The sequence below is a fragment of the Lithobates pipiens genome, unplaced genomic scaffold (assembly GCF_037356315.1).
Source record: "Lithobates pipiens isolate NorthernLeopardFrog02 unplaced genomic scaffold, aLitPip1_a1.2 Scaffold_13, whole genome shotgun sequence".
In the NCBI taxonomy this organism is placed as follows: Eukaryota; Metazoa; Chordata; class Amphibia; order Anura; family Ranidae; genus Lithobates; species Lithobates pipiens.
The window spans coordinates 261,057,642-261,079,873 of NW_027507718.1; the positions used below are offsets into that span (position 1 = coordinate 261,057,642).

Consider the following 22,232-nt stretch of genomic DNA (forward strand, 5'->3'; position numbering starts at 1 on the left):
ATAAATGCAGTGATTCCTGTGTAAATGACACTGGCAGTGAAGGGGTTAACCAGTGGGTGGCAGTGTAGGGGTTAAGTGTTCCTAGGGATGTGTTACTAACTGTGGGGGGCTGGGCTTTCATTTAGTGAACACTGATCTCTGCTCCAATCACATGGAGCAGAGATCAGCGTCACTAGTTGCTAGGCAGAATGGAGAAATGTTGTTTACAACGGCACTTCTCCATTCGGCCGCTCCGTGAGAAGATCGCGGGGATGCCCGCGGCGATCGAGTCCACGGGTCCCGCGTCCGGACTCACGGGGGCCCCGACCAGCGCGGGAGCGCGCCGGCGGCGTCTTAGTCTGCGGCTTCTTCTGCTTGATTCCGAGCATGCGGGAACTTTTGTGCATCGGATTTGTATACATTAAGCATTAAGGCTGGATTCACACCTATGCTTTTTTAGTGCTTTTTGCATTTTGCAGATTTGGACTACAGAACGTGTTCCATAGGAAACCATGTTAAATGGACTGCAGTGCAAATCTGCAAAATGCAAAAAGCATTAAAACTGCATAGGTGTGAATCCAGCCTAATTTAGCCCAACCTTTGCAGTTATAAAACTCTTCTAGGAAGGCTGTCCACAAAGTTTAGGAGTGTGTTTATGTGAATGTTTGACTATTCTTCTATAAGCTCATTTGTGAGGTCAGGCACTGATGTGGACAAGAAAACCTGTCTCGCAGTCTCTGTTCTAATTCATCCCAAAGGTGTTCTATCGGGTCGAGGTCAGGACTCTGTGCAGGCCAGTTAAGTTCATTCACCCCAAATCCATGTCTTTATGGACCATGCTTTATGCACATGTCCAAGTCATTTAGTGGACTGTGGATTATGATGCTGGGTTGTTTTTCATGAGTTGGACTTGGTCCCTTAGTTCCATTTAGGAAATTCTTAAGGTGTAAGCATACTAAGACATTTTGAACCATTTCATGCTCCCAACTTTGTGGCAACAGTTTGGGTATAGCCCCTTCCTGTTCCAACATGACTGCGCACAAGTGCACAAAGCTAGGTCCATAAAGACATGGATGAGCAAGTTTGGGGTGAAGGAACCTAACTGGCCTGCATAGAGTCCTGACTTCAACCCGATAAAACACCTTTGTGATCAATTAGAGTGGAGACTGTAAACCAGGCCTTCTCATCCACATCAGTGCCTGACCTCACAAATGCACTTCTGGAAAAATGGTCAAACACACTCCTAAACCTTATGCACAGTCTTCCCAGAAGAGTTGAAACTGTTATAGCTGCAAAGGGTGGGCCAACTCAATAAAGAACCCTGCGGACTAAGACTGGGATGCCATGAAAGTTTATGTGCGTGTAAAGGCAAGTGTCCCGATACTTTTGGTAATATAGTGTATCTTTTCCTTACTAATATTTAGCTTGAAGTGTGACAGTAAATTATGTTGACATTGTTACAATGCTACTTTCCATTCAATCTGTGTGCATTATTTACATCACTTAGTTTTAGTATGTTTGTTGCATCAAAACCTAAAATCAGATCCTTCTTGTAAACAATTTATCTGGAAAGGATTTTAATTTAGGTGCACACTATGCATTCTGTTTCAGCTGATCTGCTATAATGTACAATATCAGAACAGGAGCTGTAATATCACCTTTCCTAAACTCAAACCTACTTCTGATCTCTAAACAGTCCAGCTGAGACTAACTGTATCGTAATTCAAAGCAGTTTGAAATGTTCCCGAATAAGCTTTCAGGTGTAAAGTATTTGCAGAAAACAATCCTGGTTTGAAGTCCATATAATTGACTTTTTCATTTCAGTGAATGACTTGCAGGAAAGAATAGTCATTTTCAGCACCACCTAGGGGAAATGATAGATCTAATCTACCATTTCCAGTCTGGAAAAAGGAACAACATATTTTTTGAACGGATTGTTTTTTTTTTAGGCTACTTCTGTTTCAAGGTAGAGCCTTAGGGTAGCAACAGACTTTAAATAACGGTCAGCCATGTATGCATGATCTAGCTGCCAACGTATCATTTTTATGAACAACTATTGTAAAACATGCAAGTTCTTTTAGGTAAAGTTGTTTTTGTCCACGGAGAGGGAAGAATTAGCTTTGGAATAGCTGACTGTCTCGGGGAAAAATAACATAATTAACAGCATTACGCAAACCCATTCTGGCCAATACATTTTTTGATTTGGGTAGGGAGCATTTGGAGGTTATAGCTGTCTCCAAATTCTTACCCTGTTTCCCTGAAAATAAGACCTAGCGTGATTGTCGGGGATGGCTGCAATATAAGCCCTACCCCCCCAAATAAGCCCTAGTTATAGTCCTTGTAGGTCTTATTTTCAGGGTAGGGCTTATTTGCGGGAAACAGGGTAGCTACCTTCATAACGTTAAATAAGTGAGTTTCTTGAGGGTTGTGACCAAAATAACGCTTTGTCTACTGTGATCTTTATGTACCAGGAGCCTAACCTTGTGTTAGTTCACTGTTTTCTGATTGATTCTGATAGGAATTGTGCTATATTTGAATTGGTTTACAAAATTCTTATGGACTAAAAGTATTTTCTTTGTTTGATTTTCATTTGTGTTCTGGTTTTATGCCTAGCTTGTAACATCTATGCATTCTGCGGAGCTCTGTTTGGAATAACATCTATGATGACTTTACTGGCTATTGCTGTTGACCGGTATCTGGTAATCACCAAACCTCTACAATCCATACAATGGTCATCCAAGAAACGAACAGTACAAGTCATTGTTGTAGTCTGGCTGTATTCTTTAATGTGGAGCATGGCACCAATACTTGGCTGGAGTAAGTTGAATCATTTTAACAAGCAGTATTAAAGAGGCACTCAGACTGATTAAATGTTCATGGATAAACCCGAGACTTAATTCAAAAAGGAGATTTAATATTGTGTAATGTTCCTAAGATAAGCAGTTGTTTTGGATATTGTATAACTTACAAAGCCATTGAATTCTGTCACAGGATTTATGAATATCTTTTTTTAATTGTGACTTAAAGGTACATGACCTATAAGTGGAAAGCTCTGTCTACTTTTCGAAAATTTGAAATGTTTATGGCAATGTTAGCTAATTTGGTAATAGTTACAATATTCATAATGCGTTTTATAAAATGGTTTCCCAGTGGCACTAGGATCTGTAAAGAAAATGAAAAGTAGTAATACAGAGGATATCCGGGGGGTTGTGTTTTTGTATTTAAATGATTGTAAGCCTCCATGCACACTGCACTTAAAAAAAACATCTGTTCTCTAATGCCGTGTACACACGACTGGACTTTCCGGCAGAAAAGGTCCGACGGTCTTCCCGATGGACTTTCAACAGAGTTAGGATGGACTTCCAAACGAATGGGTTTGCCCACACATGAACAGACTAAAGTCCGTTCGAAAGTCCGTTAGTTTTGAACGTGATGATGTACGATGGGACTAGAAAAGGAAGTTCAATAGCCAGTAGCCAATAGCTGCCCTTGCATCGTATTTAGTCCGTCAGACCAGCATACAGATGAACGTTTTTCCCAATAGGAATTGAGTCCATCGGACAGATTTGAAACATGTTCTATTTCTAGGTCCGTCTGAATTTTTTAAAGAAAAACAATCAGATTATCCCACGCACGATTGAACTATCCGACAGAATGATTTTGTCGGACCTATTCTGCCAGAAAGTCCGGTCATGTGTATGCGCCATTTGGAGTAAAAAACGCTCATATATAGCATTTCTTGTACAAAGTCTAGAGGAGTTTAGAAGAGTTTTACATTTTTTTGTGTTAGTAAGCTTTTTTTTTCCTGACTCTAAACGTTGAGCTCAAAATATGACTCTAAACGTTCTTACATGGACACATAGGATAATAATGAGCTGCTTCTAAAGGCAGAACACAAAACGCCTGTAGAAGGAACATTTGTTAAGCCAGTGTGCATGGAGCCTAACTGAATTATCAGTACAACCTTACACTGTACAATTATTTTGTGTATTTTTGATGATTTAAGGAGAAATTATATACAGGCATACCCCACTTTTAAGTACACAATGGGGTTTATTTACTAAAGCTGGAAAGTGCAAAATCAGGCTCACTTCTGCAAAGAAACCAATGAGCTTCCAGGTTTTATTACCAAAGCGTATTTGAACAAGCTGGGGATAGAAGCTCATTGGTTTCTATGCAAAAGGGAGCCTGATTTTGCACTTTCCAGCTTTAGTAAATAAATCCCATTGTGTACTTAAAAGTGGGGTATGCCTGTACTAATATGGAACTCCTTATTCTAGCAGACTCCTTGCGATCGGGAACATCATGTTTCATATTCAATATTTTCAATATTGAACATAGCAATAATTTGTTAAAGAAGTATCTATAAACTGGTCACTTTGGTTCCTTTCACTAGCCCGTAAGTCACTACTGATACCATACGGTTGTCAGAAGGAACCCCAGTAAAGTAGATGGCACCATTAAACTCACCAGAGGTGTCTAATAGTGCCAGGAGTGGAAACTCTGCAAGTGAATGACGTTTTGGCTCATCAGCAACCAGATAAATAAATACAAGGGTACTTTCACAGGATATGGCCCCTGGATCCGTACCCCCCCCCCCCCCGTCCCAAGTATTAAATTGGAAATTTGTTCATTAGAGAGAAATTTTCAATCCCTCTCCTTCAAATGTTATTGTCACTACAGTCAAAAAACAAACCTTGATTTGACCCCATACAAAATTAATCATTGCAAAAATGAACTTTTGTAAGAAATGTACTCAATACAGCCCCTGACCCAACATCTGGTAGTACACTCAGTGAAGAATCAAATCATTTATGGGTACCTTTAGACATGTGCGGTTCTTTAATTTCTAATTCAAAATGTTTTTGAATTCAAATTGTTTTCCAATTTCCAAAGAGAATAAAATAGAACAGAATATAAAGGAATAGAAAAGAAAATAATTATAGAATAATAAAGAAAAGAATAGAATAGAATATAATAGAAACAAATAAAATAGAATAGAATACCAGAAAGAATAGAACCTTCTTCTGAAATTCAAATAGAATAAATTTGAATTCCAATACATAAGAAAAGTGTAGAATAGAAAAGAATAGAAAAAAACAATAGAATAGAATAGAACAATTTCCCAAAATTCAAATCAATTTGAATTTGACTGGATAGAAAATAATAGAAACAAATAGAATAGAAAATAACAGAATAGTATAGAAAAAAAAGAAAGAAAAAAGGGAATAGAATAGAAAATAAAATAATAGAATAGAAAAGAATAGAATAAACAAATAGATATAATTAAAAAAAAACAATAAAATAGAAAAAATATAACCTTTCTCCAAAATTCAAATAGAATCAATTTGAATTTGAATAGAATATTCTGATGTTTTTTTCGATACTATTGTGTTGTTTTCTATTCTATTCTACTCTTTTCTATACTATTGAAATTGATTATATTTGAATTTTGGAAAAAGGTTATATTATTTCTATTCTAATCTATTGTTTTTTAAATTAAATTCTTTTCTATTAGATTTGAATTTCAGAAGATGGTTATAATCTTTCTATTTTATTCTATTTTTCTATTATATTCATTTCTATTCTAGTCCATTCAATGCTGTTCTTTTATTTTCTATCCTGTTTTGTTCTGTTTTACTTTATTATATTTTATTCTCTTATTTTCTGTTATATTTTCTATTCTATTTTTTTTCTATTGTATTCCTTTATTTTCTATTCTATCTTATTCTCCTTAGAAATTGGGAAATGATTTGAATTCAAAAACGTTTTGAATTGATTTGAATTTGAAAATTCGAATCAATTCAAATACGAATAAACAAAACTAATTAAAAAATAATAATTAAACAGCTTACACAAATGTAACTACATAAATTTATGTAAATAACAAATTGAAACAAAACAAATTTTTACGTTCTGCATATGTCTAGTTACCTTTGGGAAGTTACTACACCTTGAAATTTTCCAATTCTATTAGGAGAGGGAAGGAATGCGTTAACTATGAATTCTAATTAGCCCATCACTATGATGGGCTGCCTCACTGGCCAATAAATTGTGTGGCAGAAGGGAGAGACCAGATAAACTTCAACACTACCGGGAAGTGTTGGAACTTTTCCCTTCAAAGCAGCTTAGCCCTCTATCTTAGCAGCGGGCCTTGGGAAACTCTGGGTACCCGACAGCAGATATTATTTTTTATTTTTTGTTGTTTGGATAATTAATACTTCCTACTTTTCCTTAGGTTCCTATGTACCTGAGGGTTTAATGATATCATGCACATGGGACTATATAACAGCAACAACAGCAAATAAAAGTTACACTATGATGTTATGCTGCTTTGTGTTCTTCATCCCGCTGCTTGTGATTTTACACTGTTATCTACTAATGTTTCTGGCAATTAGAAGTACAAGCAGGTAAGAGACCATTCCCTAGTAATTGCCACTGATGTTTATTATTTATTTATTTATTGATATATACATGATTTAGGTCATATGCTATGTGTATAATATTCAGGCTCTTTTTCTTTTTCTTTTTTTTTCTTTAATTGAAAAACTGTAGATTTTCTAGTTTGCTTCGTATAGGTAAGGAGTGAGCAAAATATAGAGTTTTCATAACCCCCTAAAAATTTTCATGAAAATGTATTATGATTTCTCCAAATTGTTGCAATTTTGGTAAATGTATTGAAGTCACAGTGGATGGTGGCATTAAAATGGTTTCTCAAGGTTTTAATGGTGCAGTGGGCTTTAAAATGGAAGTAAACCCTTCCAAACAACTTTGACCTACAGGTAAGCCTAGATTAAGGCTTACCTGTAGGTCCAAGTAATATCTCCTAAACCTATATGGTTTAGGAGATATTTGCCCGAAATGGGCACCGTAGCGCGCAGGCGCACTAAATGCGGCAAGTCCAAGAATGGATTTGCCTAATTTGTCGACTCCCGTGCGCATGCGCGGGAGTGACGTCATCGCGGCTCCGCCGAATGGCAGCGTCGGAGCTCCGAGACGCGACTCCCGTGCGCATGCGCGGGAGTGACGTCATCGCGGCTTCTCCGCTGTCATTCGTCGGAGCTGCGAGAGACGCCACAACCAAGATGGATGCGGCGGACTACAGGTGACAGCGGCGACTTCGCTGGCTCCTGTGTCAGGTAAGTGACACATAATGAGCTACTATGCGATGCATAGTAGTCCATTATGCTTTACCTTTGCAGGGAAAAAAAGAGGAAGTAAACCCATCAGGGTTTACTTCCTCTTTAAATAACTCCTAAGGGATATACAATAAAATTCCCTTTCACCTATCATGGACCTATTGTTGTGCCAAAACAGCCCCTTGATAGTCTCATTATTATTTTTTTTCCAGAAGAAAAGGAAAGATAAAATACAGTGACAAAATAAATAATTATCTATTTCTCTCTTCTTCTCCACCCTCATTTAAAAAGGAGACTCTTATTACCTTTAATCTACCAGCCCATCATTTAACCCGACTTCCTCTCATCTTACAATCACAATCAATAAGCTATTTAACTTTAACTGATCCTTTCCCTTCCACCAATACACAGTCCTAGCAACAAATACCCTAAGCCCTTGTACACACGGTCTGAAATTCCAACGGAAAATGTCCGATCGGACCATGTTGTCGGATAATCCGACCGTGTGTGGGCTCCATCTGACTTTTTCCATCGGAATGTCCGACCAACTAAGTTTGAGAGCTGGATATAACATTTTACAACAAAATGATCCGATCGGACTTTGCCCAATCGTTTGTAGAGAATTCCAATCGGACAAAGTGCCACGCATGCTGAGATCAAATTACGAGACCAAAGCTATTGGCTACTAGCCTGAACGTAGTCCCGTTGTAAAGAACGAACGTCATCATGTTCCCAACGATCTGATTTTCCAACAACTTTGTCCGACCGTGTGTATGCAACACCAGTTTCGGACAAAATCCATCGGAAAAAAAACAGACGGATTTTGTTGTCGGAATATCCGACCGTGTGTACAAGGGCTATAAGAACCCATTCTTGCAAGCCCACGCATGAAAATGCATGCAAACCCATTCACTAAAACATTATTTTTTACTTAATAATCTACCTACTGGGGTTTTTCTTTTGCTTCCCTTTTCTCTTGTAGCTAAAATTCAAAGTATAGCTTTTATAATAATTCTTAAACATTCCAGCTTTTTGATGGCTGTTTGTAACTCTTCTGTACACTATTCATCACTATTTTTGCTTCCTGTGTGGGGTTTACTCCAAATCTTATTTAAAAAAACATATTTTACCTACTAGAAAGAGAATGAAACAAGAAAAGTAAAATAAAAAATTGAAAAGCACAGTACACATTTAACAATCAAGTATGATTTAAAAAAGGAAAAGGGGTTCTAAACTGCGTATTTCATCCAAAGTCTTTGTCTTGATTACCCACTAAGTTATTTTTAAATCTTCAGCAATATGGAAAGGGAATGTCTCTGTAACCCTATTAGGGCAATGACAAGAATCGTATGACTCAACTTTTTGCCAAGCTGTAGCCATGTCACTTGGCCAGTAGCCGTGCTCGGATTCTCCACATATTTCTGTTAAGATTAAAGCATGATTCTCTAACATTTATGACATCTTTGTTGATCCACAAACTGTGTTTTATAATGTCTCTAACATGCTTGATACACCAAAGGTGAAGTTGTAATTAATTTTTGGGGAGTTCATATTTGCTCATAATCAAATGAGTGCAATGTCAACTAATGCATTTTAAGTAGATAATTACTTGTCGGAAAGATTAGCAGAAAAGCACTAGTCAAAGATAAAGGAATTCTTTTTTTTTTTTAATTAGACTTGATAAATTATTTAAAAATGTTTTCTTGTAAATGTATTTTTCATCAAATTACAAATACCATAAAAATGGATGAAAATAGGGGCTTTTATTGCAATATCTCTGATGTATGTAAATGTACAGTATGACAAATGTCACATATAAAAAATATTGCTTACTGCTACTTCTAACTATAATGAAATGTAGCATTTTATTATACAGTATATCCTAATTAGAGTTAATCTGTAATGAACATAGTATAAAGCAATAGATGAAATGGATTTCGCATAGAGTACTTTAGATTACAGACTATTTTTAGCATTCCAGATAAAGTAACGGGAAATATTTTCATACAGTTACTGGCTAAAAAGACAGTGAAAATATAATGCTTTCATCTATAATTAGAATAATTAAGAGAAAATGAACATTGACTTACTATAACTGTAAAAGCACAGTAGTAGTGTCACTAGGTAAAAGCTTGGATAGCATTAAAAGTTTGAAAGTGGCATTCATTATTAATGTTCTTCTCTTCAGAAACGTTCAGAAACTTGGATCGTGTGGACGCCAATCCTATATGCCATCAGCTATAAAAAATGAATGGAAAATGGCAAAAATTGCTTTTGTTATCATCACTGTCTATGTTTTGTCTTGGTCACCCTATGCTTGTGTTACACTAATTGCATGGGCTGGGTAAGTAGCTGATTATTCTTTAAATGTGGCTTTTGATAATTCATATGTTTTACAGTATATCATTTGATCTAGGTTACTGGCATGTTAGATTTTTATAAATGTTTCATCTGTATTACTCCCCTAATATTTCCTGGGGTAAACTAAACTAAGATGTAAAATATTTTGACAGAAAAAAACGCAATTGTGAAAAAAGTATTTAAAACTGAAACATCAAATGTATATTTTTCTAAGCATTTGCCAAACTTAAATCCAACAACTTTTTGGTCCCAAAATATTTCCTGACCACCAGTATATGTTTTATTATATATGTTTTAAATGCCATGGGGCACTTTCCCCTGCCTCCTCAACCATGGCTACTAGTGGAAACTCTGAAATAGGGGTGTCAACATTCCCCTCAAGTTTAGGCAAAATAGTAACACCATTTACTTCGGATGCATTTTTCAGAATTGGTTACCAATGTTTTACCCTCAACAGAGGAAAACCACAGCCCCTTATTATATTGTGTAGTAAGTGCTTAACCTCACTCATGAAATGTTGTACAGTTCCACTGGGTGTCTCTACTAAGGGGACAAAGGATTAACCACTTGCTTACTGGGCACTTAAACCCCCCTCAGTCCCAGACCAATTTTCAGCTTTCAGCGCTGATGCACTTTGAATGACAATTGCGCGGGCATACAACACTGTACACAAATGAAATTTTTATCATTTTTTCCCCACAAATAGAGCTTTCTTTTGGTGGTATTTAGTCACAGCTCGGAGTTTTATTTTTTGCTAAACAAACAAAAAAAGATGCAAAAAAAAAAATCATGTTTTAATAGTTTGTTATAAAATTTTACAAACGGGTCATTTTTCTCCTTCATTGAAGTGCGCTGATTAGGTGGCACTGATAGGCTGCACTGGTGGGCACTGATGGGCTGCATTGGTGGGCACTGATAGGCTGCATTGGTGGGCACTGATAGGCTGCATTGGTGGGCACTGATAGGCTGCACTGGTGGGCACTGATAGGCATAGTTAAGGCGGCACTAATAGGCACAGATAAGGCGGCACTGATGGGCACAGATAAGGCAGCACTGATGGGCAAAGATGGGCACAGATAAGATGGCACGGATGGGTGGCACGGATGGGCACTGATAGGTACCACTGATAGATGGGACTGATGGGCACTGATAGGTGGCACTGATAGGTGGCTCTGATAGGTGGCACTGCTGGGCACTGATGGGCAGCACTGCTGGGCACTGGTAGATGACACTGATGGGCACGGATATGTGGCACTGGGGTGCAGCATCTTTGAGGCAGATTGTCGGCACTGCTGGGTGGCACTGTGGGTGGCACTGCTGGGTGGCACTGTGGGCACTGCTGGGTGGCACTATGGGCACTGCTGGGTGGCACTGACGGGGGCACTTACTTTTAATACATGTGGCACTGCAGGGGACAGGTGGGCACTGGCAGGGGGCAGGTGGGCACTAGCAGGGCTGGCCGTGATCGGGACTGATGTCCCGATCACGGCCGCCGGTGATCGGCTTTTTTTTTTCTCCTCGCGCTGACAGCGCGAGGAGGAATAATAGCCGATTACCGGCTCCATTATATCACATGATCAGCTGTCATTGGCTGACAGCTGATCACGTGATAAGGGGTCGGGATCGACCCCTTGCATGGATCGGTGATCAGGCGAGTCTCATGGACTCGCCGATCACAGAGCGCGCTGAGTGCTCCCCTCAGGGGGCGCGCAGGCCGCTCGTGCACGGGACGACGTCAATAGACGTTGTCCCGGAAAAGGAGATCCGCGCTGGAGCCGTCATTTGGCTATAGCGCGGATCTCAAGTGGTTAAAGAACAGAACATCGCACTCCTGAAAAGCAGCCCAGGTGTCACAGAGTAATATCAGCCATAGCCAGGCTCCATCAAACCATGCCCCCTAAGGACACCAGGGCTGCTTTTTAATAGTGTTGCATTCTGCTTTTTCTTCTATTATATATTTGTGAGGTTGAACAAATCACACATTTTGGAACAGACAGGCAGAGTGGTTCAGTGACAGTTCAGGTATAAGACAGTTCAGAGAACAGTCTGAGGTCATAAACAGGGAAATCGAGTCGAGCAGAGCAGGGCAGACATACAGGGGGCTTGATCAGATATTACACATGTAATCACTCTCTATCAAAAGCATGAGACTGAATGTTAGGTCTGGTCACATTAACCACTTAAGCCCTGGACCATTTTGCAGCTAAAGGGCCAGGCCCCTTTTTACGATTCGGCACTGCGTCGCTTTAACTGACAATTGCGCGGTCCTGCGACATGGCTCCCAAACAAAATTGGCGTCCTTTTTTTCCCACAAATAGAGATTTCTTTTGGTGGTATTTGATCACCTCTGCGGTTTTTATTTTTTGCGCTATAAATAAAAATAGAGCGACAATTTTGAAAAAATGCAATATTTTTTACTTTTTGCTATAATAAATATCCCCAAAAAATATCTAAAAAATAATTTTTTTCCTCAGTTTAGGCCGATACGTATTCTTCTACATATTTTTGGTTAAAAAAATCGCAATAAGTGTTTATTGATTGGTTTGCACAAAAGTTATAGTTATAATCTTATGGCATTTTTATTTATATTTTTTTTACTAGCAATGGCAGCGATCAGCGATTTTTCATTGTGACTGCAACATTATGGCAGACACGTCGGACAATTTTGACAAATTTTTGGGACCATTGGCATTAATACAGCGATCACTGCGATTAAAAATGCATTGATTACTGTAAAAATTTCACTGGCAGTGAAGGGGTTAACACTAGGGGGCAGTGTAGGGGTTAAGTGTGACCTAATGTGTTTTTTTTACTGTAGGCGGGCGAGGCTTGGTGTGTGACATCACTGATCGTCTTTCCCTATGACAGGGAACAGAAGATCAGTGACAAGCTCACTAGGAAGCACGGGGAGAGGTTTGTTTACACTTACCTCTCCCCGTTCTTCAGCTCTGTGACCCGATCGCGGGACACCGGCGGCGATCGGGTCTGCGGGTCCCGTGGCCACGGTCACAGAGCTCAGTGCGCCGGCTGGGCTCTTAAAGGGCAATCTACCTGTACATGCTTGTGCCCAGCCGTGCCATTCAGCCGACGTATATCGGCGTGAGGCGGTCCTTAAGTGGTTAATCACCTGGCAGATGGACAGAGAGGCAGTGAGAAAGCTATTGTCAAAACCAAGATGCTAGAATGAGGAGCAGGAGTGCTAAGACACTTCTGACACCTCAAGAAACAATTTCTATAAAGCACTATTTATAAGTTAATGAGGTGTAGAAGTCATCTCTTGTGATACCATCGTCCTCACTAAAAAAGACCTGTATCTACCTCTACCTTCTTGATGTCCCTCTAATGAGCAACAAGCAACTGTTGCCTCTTTTTGCATGGGTAAGCAGTTCTCCTCTTGCTGGCTAGCATTTGCTAATATGATATTTTTTACTTTTTTTTACTTTGTTCAGCAATAGGGATTAGTCTCTTTAAGGTACTGCTCACATCCAAGCACCAAGTTATATAGAGAACATTCCCAACTGGTATTGGCTGCTATAGGCATGAGATAGGGACACTAGGAATAGCCCAAGCAGGTTACCCTTGCACTTCTATCCAGTAAGGCAGCTAACAACCACAGTTTTTAGTACAGTTTGAAGTACAGGAGAGATTTGTAAAGCAAAGTCCATAGCATAAACAAACAAAACATCTACTTATCTGAACTACAATCTAAACTATGGCCAGTTCCTGACTAACAGGGTTCTGTCTAATCGGTTCTAAATTGACCTTCTGCAGACTGTTATACACTCATAACTATTTCTAGCAAATGTTTGCATAAAAACATGGATTTTTGGCTTGCATACCTTGCAACACATGTTCAAGTTTTCCAACTGCATCAAAGTGATCCCTCTATGGCTAGTCCCAACACTGCTGTGCAAATTCTTAATATTTTCTTGCTTATAGAGCAGATGGACACAGCTGGGGGAAAGCCACAGACTTTGGTCTGGACACTGACCTGCTGTATGCAATAGAAATGGAAAGATGGCCTTGATTAAATCCAAACATCTTACGTATATATAACCGGTGAGGTGCTAAAGGGGTGTGACCGTATGTTAAAAATAAAGATTCTAAATTGATATACTCTATTAAAATTCAAACAAATTTTGCATAAAAACAGAGATTATTATATTGTATATTCCAATATTTGTACTAGCTGGGCATTGCGTCAAAGTGGTCCATCTCTGCCCATAATTGGTTCCCAAACACAAACACGCAGCATTTTTACTTTTTTTAAATTTCTAATAAATTTTCTGTTTTGTTTATTTTAGCCATGGGAAATCTTTAAACACATATTCCAAGACTGTTCCTGCAGTTATTGCTAAAGCCTCTGCAATTTATAATCCTATTATTTATGGAATAATTCATCCAAAGTATAGGTAAGAAAATATAGTTAATATACACTGACTGATATTGTTTTTTACTTTATGTTCACTTTCTTTTTTTGATTGAAAGCTGAAAGTTCTCATTTTTTTAAATAAAAAAAGATGTACAAATTCTGTTTAAATCATTCTCAGTACAGAATGGCCAGATTTAGGACATGCTATCTGTGCTCTATAATAAAATTTGATTTCCAGTTTATTAAACTAAGTTGTACTGAGCCCTTTTGCAAATTTTTTAAGTTTTAATTTAGTTTATAAGCTTAGATGTTTAAAAATGGGAAGTTATGAATGAAATAAAAAATGAGAGGTAATGAAAAACAATAAAAGAAAAAAGTAAAAAAATAGGGATATCAGTTATGAATTTCCTAGTTTGTTTGTGAATGAGCAGGTGAGAGTCTGGATTGAAGTTCTGTGCAGATGTAAGTCAAATAGGGTCTAGTGTGACACTAATGAGGCAATTTTAAAAGATTTGCAGTTTCTAGATTCAAACCAATAATAACACGTGAAATAAAAAAGAGATCATCAAAAATTGTTGGTATTGTTTCTTGACTAGATGGTTCAAATGCAGGAAGGAATGTCAATGGGTTGTTTCCAGTTTGGGTATTCCTTAATTTGTGCATGATATTTATCATGAAATATCCTTTTATTCAAAGGGACTTCCAGATGTTAACCACTTGAGCTCTGGAAGGTTTTATCTCCTTAATGACAAGGCCTTTTTTTGCTATTTAGCACTGCGCTATTTCAATAGGCACAAACAAACGTGGGTATAATCATGGAATCCACAACTTTGAGATTCAGCCATACAATAATGCTCATGAAGAGTACATCGTTATATCATAAGGTTTGCAATTAAAACCAGTATAACATGTAGATAAAATGAAGAATGGGATAGGTGCATCTCTGATGAAGTAAGCACTGCATTTACAGGTTGAATCTTAATGACTTTAGTGACTGAAGTTAAGATTTGAAACCAGAGGACTATAGGTTTATATCTAAGCTGTAACATATATAAAACCAAACTTATACAGTATCTCTCAAAAGTGAGTACACTCCTCACATTTTTGTAAATATTTTATTATATCTTTTCATGTGACAACACTGAAGAAATGACACTTTGCTACAATGTAAAGTAGTGAGTGTACAGCTTGTATAACAGGTTAAATATGCTGTCTCCTCAAAAAAACTCACACAGCCATTATTGTTTAAACCGCTAGCAACAAAAGTGAGTACACCCTAATTGAAAATGTTCAAATTGAGCCCAATTAGCCATTTTTCCTCCCTGATGTCATGTGACTCATTAGTGTTAGTTAAAGTCTCAGGTGTGAATGAGGAACAGGTGTATTAAATTTGGTGTTATAGCTGTCACTCTCTCATACTGGTCAACATGGCACCTCATGGCAAAGAACTCTTTGAGGATCTGAAAAAAAGAATTGTTGCTCTACATAAAGATGGCCTAGGCAATATGAAGATTGCCAAGACCCTGAAGCTGAGCTGCAGCATGGTGGCCAAGACCATACAGACATTTAACAGGCCAGGTTCCACTCAGAATAGGCCTTGCCATGGACGCATGGACGCAAATGAGTGCATTTGCTCAGAATTATATCCAGAGGTTGTCTTTGGGAAATAAACATATGAGTGCTGCCAGCATTGCTGCAGAGGTTGAAGGGGTTGGGGATCAGCCTGTCAGTGTTCAGACCATATGCCACACACTGCATCAAATTGGTCTGCATGGCTATCGCCCCAGAAGGAAGCCTCTTCTAAAGATGATGCAAAAGAAAGCCCGTAACCAGTTTTCTGAAGACAAGCAGACTAAGGACATGGATTACTGGAACCAAGTCCTGTGGTCCGATGAGACCAAGGTAAACTTATTTGGGTCAGATGGTGTCAAGTGTGTGTGGCGGCAACCAGGTGAGGAGTACAAAAATAAGTGTGTCTTACCTACAATCAAGCATGGTGGTGGGAGTGTCATGGTCTGGGGTCGCATGAGTGCTGCCAGCACTGGGGAGCTACAATTCATTGAGGGAACCATGAATGCCAACATGTACTATGACATACTGGACCAACGTTTGATCCCCTCCCTTCGGAGACTGGGCCGTAGGGCAGGTTTCCAACATGATAATGACCCCAAACACACCTCCAAGAAGACTACTGCCTTGCTAAGGAAGCTGAGGGTAAAGGTGATGGACTGGCCAAGCATGTCTCCAGACCTAAACACCATTGAGCATCTGTGGGGTATCCTCAAACAGAAGGTGGAGGAAAGCAAGGTCTCTAACATCCACCAGCTCTGTGATGTCATCATGGAGTAGAAGAGGACTCCAGTGGCAACCTGTGAAGCTCTGGTGAACTCCATTCCCAAGAGGGTTAACGCAGTGCTGGAAAATAATGGTGGCTACACAAAATATTGACACTTTGGGCCCGATTTGGACATTTTGACTTAGGGTTGTACTTACTTTTGTTGCCAGTGGTTTAGACATTAATGGCTGTGTGTTGAGTTATTTAGAGGGGACAGAAAATTTACACTGTTATACAAGCTGTACACTCACTAATTTACATTGTAGCAAAGTGTAATTTCTTCAGTGTCGTCACATGAAAAGATATAATAAGATATTTCCAAAAATGTGAGCAGTGTACTCACTTTTGTGAGATACTGTAGGTGTGCTATGAACCCAACACAGAACAGAATTTAAGACCAGTATCCTTGAGGAAGGGTGGAGCGAGTCTAAGCCCAAAATCAAAAGACATATTGACAGTAGTATGAGGTTTTAATGCCCAGCATGATGCCTAGGTCAGTAACTATAACTAGTGATTGTTTTGAGAAGGGAGAATGCGGTGAAGGTTGAAGATGATCACTGTATCAGTTTAAATAGTTTAAAGCATAGCAATGAAGAATAATGGTTTACCATTTGTAGTAGGAACCAGGGCAAGTCTCAGGTAAGATCAGGAGGGTGTGAGAAAGGGGTGCCCTTGAGGAAAGAAGAAGAGTTGGATGGCTTTTGAGATGAGACCTTGCATATCAGCAAGCAACAGGTTGGTCTGATAAGGATCATCTTGGACAAGTCAGGGGCTGAGATGAAGGTAGAAGATCAGGACTCTCAAGAATCCTGTGCTTAATCTGATGAGGTGATAATGTGTGTTTTCCTGTAGTGTTGAAACACCAGCTTGAAAAAAAATGCCCCAGGCATATTTAATTTGGTTCAAGTCAGATTGAATAGATAGGGCTGAATACATTTTTTTTTTCACATTACAGTAGTATTGAGGTTCAAATAGAGTCCATATTAGTGGCATTGGAAAGCGAGGTTGTTTAAAGCTGCTTGAAAGATTGCCTCCTCCTTTGTAATAGCTAGGTTTCAAGACTATGTCTATTTTTGGGCCATCTGGTCACTGTGGTCCCAGGACCAGGTGGAATCTGTCAAACTCCAGACATTTAATGGTTGTCGCAGGCTGGAGTTCCTGGAACATCATTGTGGATCTGGTTTGAAGAGCTTTAGTGTTAGCTGGAATTTGACTTTAATTTGTTAGTGTATCTAAATCTGCTAGTACATTTAACACTTCCCTACCCCCAGACTGACAGAGCTACTGTACAAAGGTGCTCCTCTGCTCCCTCATCCAAAGTGGGGGCACTCTAATCCAGGAGGTATGTTACTGGCCAGATCACCAGGTGAAAACATAGGGAAAAAAAGCTAAAAGGGAAAAGTAATGCAGCCACTGCATCTAAGGATTGGTAATCTGCAATATATTACAGTTTTTGTTTTGGGTTTAATACCGCTTTAAGTTTCAGAATGGCATTTTCCAGCTAAAATCTTAGGCACTCAAGAGCCAGACTTCAAGTCAGTGACCATGATGCTCTGTAGGTTCAAACACAGGAAAAAGTACATGTACTCATGTGCGCTCTATCAGCTGGATGGAGAGAGAGTGGGCAATTAAAAACTATCTGTCACAGGGAATCCATATGTGGAAGTTCATATATAGCACAAGCACTAATGGTGGTCTTGGATAAGCTGACTGTGGACGACTGCTGGCTCGTAACAAGCTAGAAGAGACTGTGGAAAACAAAGACACAAAGAGAGCAGTGCCATCTAAGTGAAGCAAGTAGTGAAATTTTAATTCATAAAAAGACAAGTGGTCTTTTATGGATTAAAAGTTCACTTCTTGCTGCACTTAGATGGAGCTGCTCTCTTTGTGTCTTTACCATGATGCTCTGTATATGAGTCAATGACAGTGTGACTGCCTAATCCTCTCATCTCTTTAGTGAGGTCTGCTGTAATGTTTCTAAAGCAGTGGTTGATTTGATTCCCATTGAAAGATTACTTTGATGCATTCTAAAAGGTTTTCATCTCTGCTTTAACCGGTTCCCGACCGGCTCCTATAAATATACGTCAGCAGAATGGCACGGCCGGGCAAAGTAATGTACCTGTACGTTACTTTGAATTGCCTGCCGTGCGTACGCGGGCCTGCCGAGAGTCTGAAAGTGGCCTTAATGATTTTTTAATTTAATACAATGAACACGTAACTGAATCATAATGTTTTATTATGTACCTACCTTAATTTCAGCTTTGAATGTTTTAAGGAAGTGATTCAAATTGTACTACAGAAATACAGTAAGAAAAGTCACGCATTACTTGTACATTGAATTTAAAAGCACTTATTTTTCCAGGGAAACTATCCATAAGAGCGTACCTTGTCTTCGTTTCCTCATCAGACTACCAAAGAAAGACAGTTTGACAGTATCCAATTTTGAGTCTTCATTCAGAGCTTCTGTCTACAGTCGACAGTCAACAGTATTGAGGAAAAAAAACAGCTGCATCTCCACAGTTTCCACAGCAGAAACAGTGAGTTTACATTTATGTACAAAAAATAAAATAGTGGACTGTGTAGGTATGTTTGTTATAAATGGATAGATTATACAAAGTCTCATTATGAGCTCCTTTTACACCATACACATTTCACATTCTACATTGAAAATGTATTTTTTTGGCCACATGACAAACTATTACTAAAGCTTGGAGAAATCCATCCCTGAATTTTGAAACAAAGAATTATGGGCCACCATGGTTCATGAAAAATTGACCACTATTCTACTTGATAGCCATTCTAGCTTTTTAAAAGTCTGGTCACCATGGCTCGGCTATAACAACAAACTTAACATTGATAATTCTTTGCTTTCTGTTGTAAGTTATATAACTACCTTCATCATTCTCCAAAGCCTGGCATATCCTAAACCCACTCTTCTTCCTCTCTTCTTTATTCCTTCTCCCTACACCCCCCCCCCCCCCCACCCCTTTATATTTTTCATCCTTTTGTTTTCTCCTTTTTTTTTCTTTTTCCCTCTTTATTTTAAATCATTGCTACTTTATTTAAAATGTTTACGTATTATACACATTTATTTATGGTTGATTAAAGTGGTTGTTAAGCCACTCTAACAAGTATGCACCATCCATGCTTTCTCCTTATGCAGTGTCCTCCTCTGTGTGTGATTTATAAAAAAAAAAATTGTAAATACCTCATGTAAGAACCAAGATCTGTGATCACATGACCGGCCGGGTCTCTCCTTTTCTCCTCAGTCAGATATACCGGGAGGGGCCAAGATTCCACCTCTAACATCACTTGGGAGGGGATGAAGAGGGGAGGAGGAGAGACTCGGCCATGTCATGTGATCGCAGATCTCGGCTCTTACATGAGGTATTTACAGCATTTTTTAATAACTCACACACAGAGGGGCAGACTGTATAAGGAGACAGCATGGATGGTGCATACAGGTTAGAGTTATTTGAGCAGCAGGAGCGGCATTGTCATGAGCTGACAGGCAGGGAGGGGGAGAGGGGAGACAGAGGAGACACAAGACAGTCGTGCGGATGACAGAGGCACGCAAACTGACCATGGTGTCAGGGCTCATCAGCATGATTACCGTTCTCAGTTTTTCAGAGGGTAGGGGAGAAACTGGCAGGATCAGCCTGGTTTTTTAGGTGTAATAGGTGGCCAAATGACACAGGAAAAGCACTGTGTCATATAACATGCTTTTTTTGGGGGTGTTGACAAGCTCTCTAATATTTAATATTTGATACCATTATTAATTTCTTATGCGTCTATATATAACATTTCTATATAACCCTGTTTGTATCCTATTATAATCTTTTCAATAACAAATATTGTACCATGAAAATTATTATTTCACAAAAAAATTTAAATCATTATTTGTCGGAGATACAGACAACATAAGTTACAAAATTTCTGTTAAATTTAAAAGAAAAAATTGTATTGAGTTAATAAAGTTCTGTTTGTAAATGAGATCTTGGGGCTCATTCACATAGGTGCTGTGGCCTGTACAGTGTAAATCAGTTTTTTTTTATGTGGCTATTGCTGTGTTACGCTATGGGGACACACCAGCTGTACGAACACAGCTGCAGGTCCTATTTTGACAGGCATGTGGATGCAGGAGTATGGCCTCCAAACACTGACAGTGTTTATTTGGGGCCACTCACCCACACCTGCACACTTATCAAATTAGGACCTGCGGCTCTGTTCATACTGCCGCTGCATCCTCATGGAGTAACAGACAGCTCCACTAATGCCGCATACACACGATCAGACTAACCGGCGGACCAGAGTTTAGCTGTTGTTGCTTCTTGCTGTGATGTCACTTGTAGTGCTCCTGTGATTTTTTTAATAAAGGCACCAATTTTGCTTTGGAGTGCAGCCATCCAGAGTCTTCTAATTACCTACATCGGCTCTGTTCATACTGCCGCTGCATCCTCATGGAGTAACAGACAGCTCCACTAATGCCGCGTACACACGATCAGACTAACCGGGGGACCAGAGTCCGCCGGACAATCCGCTCATGTGTGAGCTCCGGCTGACTTTTTCTTTCCAAAAGTCCGGTGGACTTAGAAAGAACTCAAAATTTTCCGCCAGACTCAGCAGTCCAGCAGACAATCCGGCCGTCTGTGTGCTAGTCCGCTGGACTTTTGAAATGAATGGACTTACCCACACGCGTTCATTTTGAACGCGGCTCCAGGTAGCTGGGACTAGCGAAGGAGGTCAATGTTGCCGCCTCCATCGGCGAGATTGACACCTTGCTGGCCCCGTCACCTGGTATGGACTTAAAGGGGAAGCCCTACGACGAAAAAACAGCATGGGGGTCTCCCCCAAAGTCCATATCAGATCCTTATCCGAGCACGCAACCTGGCCGGTCAGGAAAGGGGGTGGGGACGAGTAAGCGCTTTTACAGGTACAATGCCCTGTGTTCTTCTCCCTGCAGCAGCTGAAAGCCAGCAGGAGGGAGAAACCGGCATTCAGCTGATGCAGGCAAAAAGATACAAGGCATTGTTCCTTTAACTCCCCCCACCACACTGATCCCCCTTCTCTGGCCTGCCCACATCTGATTTCTCCTTCTCTCTGAACACCCTTGTGTGCCCAGACCCCCTACAGAAGGTGGTGTTAACCTCTTAGCTCTTACTGCTGTCAATCACATCCAGTGAGGTGGGAGCGGGGCTGAGCCTCGCTCTCTGTGTCTTATAAACACAGAAAGCGGGGCTCGGGAGTGAGTGTGCATGAGTGGCCCCATAGCAAGTGACTTGTTATGGGGGCACTCGGCAGGGGGGAGAAGCCAAGAGCAGATCTGAAAACAGAAAAATCAGGGCTGCTATGTGAAAAACTATTGCATAGAGTAGGTAAGTATGATATGTTTGTTATTTTTTTATAAAAACAGCCTTTACAAACACTTTAAATAATGCCAAAAAACACATTACAAATGCATTACAAATGCATGTAAATATTTAGGTGTTCAGAACTGCACTCAGAACACAAGCATTTTGGTGAAAAGGAGCCTCTAAATATGACTTATTGGGGCAAAGTGTGTATGATTTATTTGCTGTACAGAAAAGAACTGTTTTCTTCTTTTTTTATTCCCTACTCCAAAACTCAACAGGTTTGCTTTAGATATACAGTATATATATATTTATATATACTGTATATCTATCCCAGATTTCTGGAGGCCAGAAACCGGCGAACTAGTGGTAGCCAAAGTAGCAGCAAAGCCTGTGGAGGCTGCAGCATCTGTGACTACTTGTGGCGACTGGGCTGATACTGAGGGAATAAACATGGATATGCTGTTCAAGTTGGTGAGGAACTCATCCCACATAGTTAAATCCGCAATGGCTGCTGGGTCTACTCTGAGGACTTGGTTGGGGGCCTGTACTTGGGCGAGAAAGACCAAGAGCCGTGAGATGAATTACCAACCCTTCGGAATAATCCTGCTCGCAAAAACATGTCTACCAAGGACTGCACCTGTCTTTTAGTACAGCCATGTGGGCGGATAAAATCATGAATGACTGACCTAACA

The 22,232-nt window shown here is 39.7% G+C and overlaps 1 protein-coding gene across 1 annotated transcript in view; it reads left to right on the top strand.

The window, feature by feature from the left end:
• Positions 1 to 22,232, top strand: part of LOC143974822 (melanopsin-B-like) — a 243,179-nt gene that overhangs the window by 171,005 nt on the left and 49,942 nt on the right. The window contains exons 4-8 of the mRNA XM_077476563.1: positions 2,593 to 2,796; positions 6,218 to 6,389; positions 9,307 to 9,462; positions 13,784 to 13,891; positions 18,549 to 18,723. Coding sequence (XP_077332689.1) covers positions 2,593 to 2,796; positions 6,218 to 6,389; positions 9,307 to 9,462; positions 13,784 to 13,891; positions 18,549 to 18,723 — 815 coding nt within the window. The remainder of the gene's footprint in view (positions 1 to 2,592; positions 2,797 to 6,217; positions 6,390 to 9,306; positions 9,463 to 13,783; positions 13,892 to 18,548; positions 18,724 to 22,232) is intronic.